At 46.1% G+C, this 7,895-nt stretch overlaps 1 protein-coding gene across 1 annotated transcript in view; it reads left to right on the plus strand.

Moving 5' to 3' along the window:
- Positions 1-971: 971 nt before the first annotated feature.
- NUP153 (nucleoporin 153) overlaps positions 972-7,895 on the plus strand; it is a 92,824-nt gene continuing 85,900 nt past the window's right edge. The window contains 1 exon segment of the mRNA XM_017874261.1: positions 972-1,650. Within this exon segment, the coding sequence (XP_017729750.1) occupies positions 1,540-1,650 (111 nt within the window). The 5' untranslated portion in view covers positions 972-1,539.

Genomic DNA, 7,895 nt, shown 5'->3' on the forward strand with positions numbered 1-7,895 from the left:
TTTTCACAATAGATTTTTCCTCCCTAATCATTTGGCTATTTGTCTTTAACTCTTACAGAAAAGTTGGGTTATAGTCCTGGCTTTGATTACCCATCTCAGTGTCATTGATTGTGCCACCTAAATTTCTCTGGACCTCCTGTCTGGTTGGTTGAATGAGAGGGTTGGACTATGTGATCACCAGGACCTTTCTAATCGTCAACTCCTAGAATATACATTTTGTGGATTCAGTCTTTGAGTCTAGCTCACTTACTCAGTTTCCTAAATACAATGCCTTCTATTTGGAGCAAACACGGTATACTTTTATTACTAAGGATATATCACTTACCTCTAATGTTAGCTGACTGAGTTATAATTGTAATCATTCATTGCATTTTTCGCCTATTAGCAAATATACATGCTCTCCATAGATGATCACGTCTGCTCCTCACAACAGCTTTATAAAACTCCCATTTTTTGGAGGAGGAAGCTAAGGCTCAGACGGTTTTGATTCATCCAAGGTCAAATAGGTTGGGTGGCGGAACCAGAATTCCAGCCCCGTGTGTCTGGCAACAAACCCTTTATATGTTTAAATAAACATTAATGAAGTCGTATATATTTTCTAATTCTAAGGATCATGGACATTGTTTTTCAACCACAGATTTTTTTTTCCTCCTTCTTAAATCATTAGCTCTTGTCCTTGATTTTACTATCTGCTTACTTCCTGCCCACTTAACCAACTGACAGGGAGGAGAGTGGGAAGAAGTTACTGTTTTTATGTTAAGTGCCTTTTCAGAGTCTAATTTACAGCCAAGAACAGCAAAAGTATCCCTTGGCTTTGTGCCTCTGCGGCGCTCAGGGGATCTCCTTCCCCGTCCCTCTCCCTTTCCGAGAATCCGCGTTGCGTTGTTGAACTACGTTTCCCAGCGTGCCGCGCGGCCGAGAGCGTGGACTCCATCAGTCCTTCCTCTTTGCCTATCAGCTCGTCGTAGCATGATGATGCAAATGCGTCGGGCGCCTGTGGGTGACGACATTCTGGCTCGCGACCGCGGCAGCCGCCTTAGCCGCGGTAATAGGCGCAACGGCGGCGGAGGCTGCAGGGACGACGACGACGGCGGGGCGGGCGCTGTGCGCACAGGGGAGGGGTAGGCGGGCGGCGCCAGCGGCTTCAACTGCGGCAGCTACGGCTAGGGCGACGGAAGAATCCCCACCAGTCGGCGGTCGAGTTAGGCCTCAGCACCGCCGGGAGCTGTTCGTGCTGTCCTCTGCGGAGATCTCCATAGAGACCGTGACATACACAGAGGCGGGGGTCCGCAGAGGCGGCGGGACCGGAGCCTCCTCGGCCTCTGCGGCCGCCACCCCCTTCTCCGCTGCCAGCACTCACCCTCTCTCCGCTCCTGCTCGCAACCTCGCGGTTCCTGGGGTGCTTGTGCCCACTGTGTGGACAGCTCGGGCGGACTTTTGGGCCGGGGCCGGGCGGCGGGGGGGGCGCTCTAAGGCCTCCGCCTCTGCCTCTCCCGCCCCCTTACCCGCCCCGGAGCGGGAAGCGGCGGAGGCTCCGCCATGGCCTCGGGAGCCGGAGGAGTCGGAGGGGGCGGTGGCGGCAAGATCCGGACGCGGCGTTGCCACCAGGGGCCGATTAAGCCTTACCAGCAGGGGCGACAACAGCATCAGGTATGGGACCCCGACGCCGCGGTGGCCTGGCGGGTGGGGAAACTCGGCTGGAGGGGACGGGCGGTTCGAGGCCCCGGCGCCCCACGTGGAGCAGACAGGAGGGCCTGAGGAAAGGCCCGAGTGAGGCTCCGGGGGAGCTCAGGCCGTTGGGGGGTGGCGACGGGAAGTGGGCTGAGACAGGCCCAGCCTTGCGGCGCACACGTGTGGTTTGGGCCGCCTTTCCCCCAACCCTCTGGGTCAGGGGCTTTCCCAGGCAGGCTCTGGGCGGGAAAAGAGATTGTAGGCCCAGGATGCGCGCGTTTCTTTCTTTTTTGGCGGGGATTTGGAGTTTGAGGGTATTACTCACGTCCTCTCGAGGGAGAAAGGAAAAGTTGTGGTTGATTGCCCTTGTTGTTTTCTGGTATCCCTCCTTTAGTGTGTGTGGGGAGGGGGCTGCCCCGAGGAATCTTAACTCTGGGGCAGACGGGGAGTTGTGGGGGGCGCTGTTACATGGAAAGTGAAATAACTTAGTCTCAGCCTATGAATTAATTCTCGGTTTCCCCTGCCGGTGTTCCTCCTCGTCTTGAGAGCATTGGCTTAGGTTTCCTTAACCGGGTTATAGTTAACCGTGGCACTGGGGCATTTTGAAAGTCCCTCTCCACCCTTACGTCTTTTCTCTGCTGCGCGACTCCCCCCCTCCCACCCCCGCTTTTATTTTGGAGGCTGGAATTGGCCATTCTCCACAGTTGACCGGGACTCCAGCTCTGATCTCATACACAAAATATTTTAATATTATGAGGCGTATTCTAGAAGTTTAGTTACTTTTGACACTCCAGGAATGTTGGTGATCTTATAGTTTAGCCACTGTATGAATTCGTGGATGTTTAAAATTATAAAAAAAGTTTATCCTAATTGTAAATGAGATAGTTGATTCTGAGAAAATTCCGTTTTTAAAATAATTGGTTGTTAGAAGGATTGAATAGGAAAATGTTAACTTATTTTAATAAAGCCACTTAAAAACTTATCAATGATACTGAGGTGGGAAGTGTGTTTTAAATTTGTTGAAAAACAAAAGTGTAGCAAAAGGATCTGATAACTTGTTGCCTACTGTTAAAGGTAGACTTCCTAGATTACTTTATTCTGGATGCTAATAAATATTACACACTTTCACATGGTTGATGTTGTTAAATTGTGTCATTATCAACAGATTTGTAAAAGTAAAGATTTGTGTGGGGCGCGTTGGCTCACGCCTGCAATCCCAGCACTTAAGGAGGCCGAGGCGGGCGGATCACGAGGTCAGGAGATGGAGACTATCCTGGCTAACACGGTGAAACCCCGTCTGTACTAAAAATATAAAAAAATTAGCCAGGCGTGGTGGCGGGCGCCTGTAGTCCCAGCTACTCGGGAGGCTGAGGCAGGAGAATAGCGTGACCCCGGGAGGCGGAGCTTGCAGTGAGCCGAGATCGCGCCACTGCACTCCAGCCTGGGCGACAGAGCGAGACTCCGTTTGGGGCGGGGCAGAGGGGAAGGTAAAGAATTGAGGAAATTTTTTTTTTTTAAGTTTTCTTAAATGTTTTTTATTTTGAGGGAAATGTTTGAGTAGTGAAAATCGTGGTTCAGGTATTTTAAGTCGTTCTCTACTGATGGTTAGGTTTGGCATTGTTATTTTTCTCCCACCAGTTTTCCCCGAGATATGTACGTAAAGTACTTAGTTTTCAAATTTGTGAAGAACAGGGGTATTTGCAAGCAGATTTAAGATTAGAATTCAGGTCACAAGCCTGACCATTTAACCTAATCCTTCTATAGAATGGAAGTTAGACATGCATGCTTTCTTTTCTCCTATGAATGCCTTTGAGTGCTTAGATTTTCTTGTATGACATGTTTAGAAAAATGACGTGTTTTAAATATAGGTCATTGGATGGTCTGGATAGACGTTAGAAGGGAATTAATATTTTCCAAATGTCTGAAGTTATCACAGCTTATTTTGAAATTTACTTAGATAAAATAAAAATTAATTTTGGGGAGATGATGCCTTAACAGCATAACACCTATGATCCAAGGTGTCTTAGAGTTGATATGACTTCAGGCTGTGTAGTTTTGTTTTAAATCTTGATAGTTTATCATTGCCCCTTATCTAAAATACTTTTGCTTCTTGCTCTGGCTATTTAATTAAAAAAGAAAACATATTTTAGCTTTTGAATTGGGAATTAAAGGTATTTAGGGGTTTCTTGATCAACACTGTAAGTGCTATTTAATATTGGCAGAAACTACCACTACCCAAGAAAAGTATTCAGGTACATTCAAAAGAATACTCTCTATTTTTTTTTTTAATCTTGAAAATAAGGACTTTCTTTAGTCCTTATTGAGACTTTGGTGAACATAGGGTCTACCCACTTGCTGTCTACTATCCTAGACTATCAACTGGATGTTTTGCAGCAGCTGCTGAGTCATCATGAAGCAAGCTTCATGACATGGCATGTTTTATACTAATGTTATTTGATTAAGTGTCTAAGGGTTTCTGGGCAAAAATTAAGCTTTTGGTAGTATAGCAGAGAGCTGGAGTAAGAAACAGTGAGAGGTCTGGTGCTCTTACTTGATGGATATTTGCCAGTGCCTGTCAGGGCAACTTGCTAGTATGGTCACCCAGTACCTGTGACTTCTGCATGTGTTCATTTGACTTGTAATTTCCTGTTTTGACTTCTGGGTTTAGCTCTCCTGGGAAATGCTATAAGTTTACCACTTTCCCTCTTAAGCTCCGTTTTTTTTTTTTTTTTTTTTTGAGATGGAGTCTCGTTGTGTGGCCCAGGCTGGAGTGCAGTGGTGCGATCTTGGCTCACTGCAACCTCCGCCTCCTGGGTTCACGCCGTTCTTCCTGCCTCAGCCTCCCGAGTAGTTGGGATTACAGGCATGCGCCACCACACCTGGCTAATTTTTGTATTTTTAGTTGGTCAGGCTGGTCTCAAACTCCTGACCTCAGGTGATCCGCCCACCTCAGCCTCCTAAAAGTGCTGGTATTACAGGCATGAGCCACTGTGCTCAGCCCAACTTCTGATCTTTAAAATGTCATCTTGCATGAAGTTGTGCAGACAAATCCATTGTCTTGCTCAAATAACTGAAGGGTAATAACTCTTATGAATTGTAGAAGCAAATATGAAGAACATCCCTGAAAAATGCAAGCTGATCATTCTCACTTGCCTTCTCCCCTACCCCTTTACCTTTTTGCCCAGATGCATTTAGGAAATGGTGTCATTTTCTTTTCTTTTCTTTTTCCGAGATGGAGTTTTGCATTTGTTGCCCGGGCTGGAGTGTAATGGCACAATCTCTGCTCAGTGCAACCTCTGCCTCCCGGGTTCAAGCTATTCTCCTGCCTCAGCCTCCCGAGTAGCTGGCATTACAGGCATGCGCCACCACACCCAGCTAATTTTATATTTTTTGTACAGATGGGGGTTTCTCCATGTTGGTCAGGCTGGTCTCAAACTCCCGACCTGAGGTGATCCTCCCACCTTGACCTTCCAAAGTGCTAGGATTACAGGCCTGAGTTACCTTGCCTGGCCAGAAATGGTGTCATGTTTCTAGTTGGGAGTGAATAGGTCACTGAAGAGAATGTAGTTAGTTCCTGTCTTCCTTTCCCATTTCCTTTTGTTCAGATCCTCAGGCACAGAAAGTCAGCTCTTTGGAGAGGTTAAGCTGCTTGCTTTTCTTAATAGCCACTACAAAAAACTTGAGCCCATGGGCAGACCAGAACCTTGCTTCTGGCAGAACCTGCTGCCACCTCCTGGTGAGAGGAAACTACTTATTTTGCCCTTTTGACCGGGGAGGGGTGGGGTGGGGTGTGTGAGGAGTGTGCTTCAGACATTTATCTTCTGGTTTAGAGCTAAGGGACTCCGCCTTTAATCCTACTCGATATGGTTTGTCTTACAAGTCAGTTCCTGCATTTAGTCCCCACCCCCCGCCCAGATGGAGTCTTGCTCTGTCGCCCAGGCTGGAGTGCAGTGGCGCAATCTTGACTCACTGCAACCTCTGCCTCTCGGGTTCAAACAATTCTCCTGCCTCAGCTCTTGAGTAGCTGGGATTACAGCGCAGGCCACCATGCCTGGCTAATTTTTGTATTTTTAGTAGAGACAAGGTTTCACCATCTTGGCCAGGCTGGTCTTGAACTCCTGACCTCCTGATCCACCTGCCTTGGCCTCCCAAAGTGCTGGGATTACAGGCATGAGCCACCGTGCCCAGCCTAATTTTTTGTATTTTTAATAGAGGCTGGGTTTCACCAAGTTGGCCAGGCTGGTCTCGAACTCCTGGCCATGTGATCTGGCCTCCTCTGCCTCTCAAAGTGCTGGGATTACAAGCATGAGCCACTGTGCCCGGCGCATTTAGTTTTGTTTTTGTTTTTTTCTTTGAGACAGTGTTTCGCTCTTGTTGCCCACGCTGGAGTGCAATGGCACCATCTCAGCTCACTGCAACCTCCGCCTCCTGGGTTCAAGCAACTCTCCTGCTTCAGCCTCCTGAGTAGCTGGAATTACAGGCATGCACCACCACGCCCGCCTAATTTTGTATTTTAAGTAGGGATAGAGTTTCTCCATGTTGGTCAGCCTGGTCTTGAACTCCTGACCTCAAGTGATCCATCTGCCTTGGCTTCCCACAGTGCTGGGATTACAGGCATGAGCCACTGCTTAGCTGTTTTTAAAAAGGGGAAGGAAACCTCTTTATCAGTAGCTTAGATCAGGGTTCAGTAAACTTTTTCTGGAGGGGACACAGATAGTAAAGATTTAGGCTCTGCTGTGGTAAATTGTCCTTTGTTTTGTTTTAACAATCCTTTAGCAAATGTAAAACCATTCTTAGCTTGTATGAAAAGGCCAAGGTCTGAAGTTGGCCCAGCCCACAAATCATGGTTTGCTATACCATGGTTTATATGATAGTACAGTTTTTGTTTTGGTAGCTTCTTTGTGATACTTCATCCCAAATAAGTATGTCCTGCCTGGTGTCTGATAGCTGAAGTGTCCTCAGATTTGAAAAGGAGGGATATTTAGAGGTTGAATATTTAAATCATTCCAGAAGTCACCAAGTTTTTGACTTTTATTTTGTCCTTATTTGCTTTATCCTACATGCTTAATCAGTGGGAATAGAAGTGGAAACATTGATAGGATTGGATAGTTGATAGTTGTTAGGAAAAAATTGTAGTGTAATGGAGTCAGCCTGAGTTTGGATCCCTGTTCTACCTGGACGTGGACGAGTTAGTTAATTTATTCATCTGTAAAGTGAAAATTGTTGTGGAGGTTAAATGGGACAAGTGGAGCTTTTAGAACAGGACCTGGCATATGTATATAAGTAAGGAGTTGTTTAAAATTGACTCCTTACTATATATATGCAATTGAGATTTGAAATTAAATAGAACTGTTTGATTTAGGGTCTTTTTTTGTGTGTGTGTGGGAGGCCAGAGTTTTATTTATTCAAATTAGTCTCCTGATTTAGGGTCTTCACATTGTCTCTGAATTTTCCTGCTTCTTATCAGAGTTTTTTTCCCTTTAGGTGACTAAATTCAATACTTGCATATATTAAATAGTTTAATACAAAGTAGGTCTTTTGCTTGTGATGAGAGGTTTCATGTGGTATTATATTAATTACTTAATTTTTCTAATAAGTGACAAAAAAGCCCACTTGCTGTATCCATTTTCTGGGAAATCTCTGACAAGGCAGGTATCTTAGTTTGAAGTAAAATAAAAACTGTGGTCTGATGTCACCAGTTAAAACTGTTTTCTTTTCTTTCTCTTTTTGAGACAGAATCTAGCTCTGTCACCCAGGCTGGAGTGCCGTGGTGTGATCTTGGCTCACTGCAGTCTCCGCCTCCCAGGCTCAAAGGATTCTCCTGCTTCAGCCTCCTGAGTAGCTGGGATTACAGACGTGTGCCACCACGGCTGGCTGTTTTTGTAGTTTTAGTAGACATGGGGTTTCACCATGTTGGTGTGGTGGTCTCAAACTTCTGACCTCAAGTGATCTGCCCTCCTTGGCTTCCCAAAGTGCTGGAATTACAGGCGTGAGCCACCTCGCCCGGCCAAAATCATTTTCATTAGGCACAGAGTATTATTGCAAAGATTGTAATTATCTTGTATTTTTTTCTTTTTTTTTGAGACGGAGTCTCGTTCTGTCACCCAGCCTGAAGTGCAGTGGTGCAATCTCGGCTCATTGCAACCTCCACCTCCGAAAGTGTTGGGATTACAGGCATGGGCCACAGTGCTGGCTATCTTGTATTTTCTCTTTTTTTTTTTTTT

Source organism: Rhinopithecus bieti, unplaced genomic scaffold (genome assembly GCF_001698545.2).
Source record: "Rhinopithecus bieti isolate Rb0 unplaced genomic scaffold, ASM169854v2 scaffold_8309, whole genome shotgun sequence".
Classification (NCBI taxonomy): domain Eukaryota; kingdom Metazoa; phylum Chordata; class Mammalia; order Primates; family Cercopithecidae; genus Rhinopithecus; species Rhinopithecus bieti.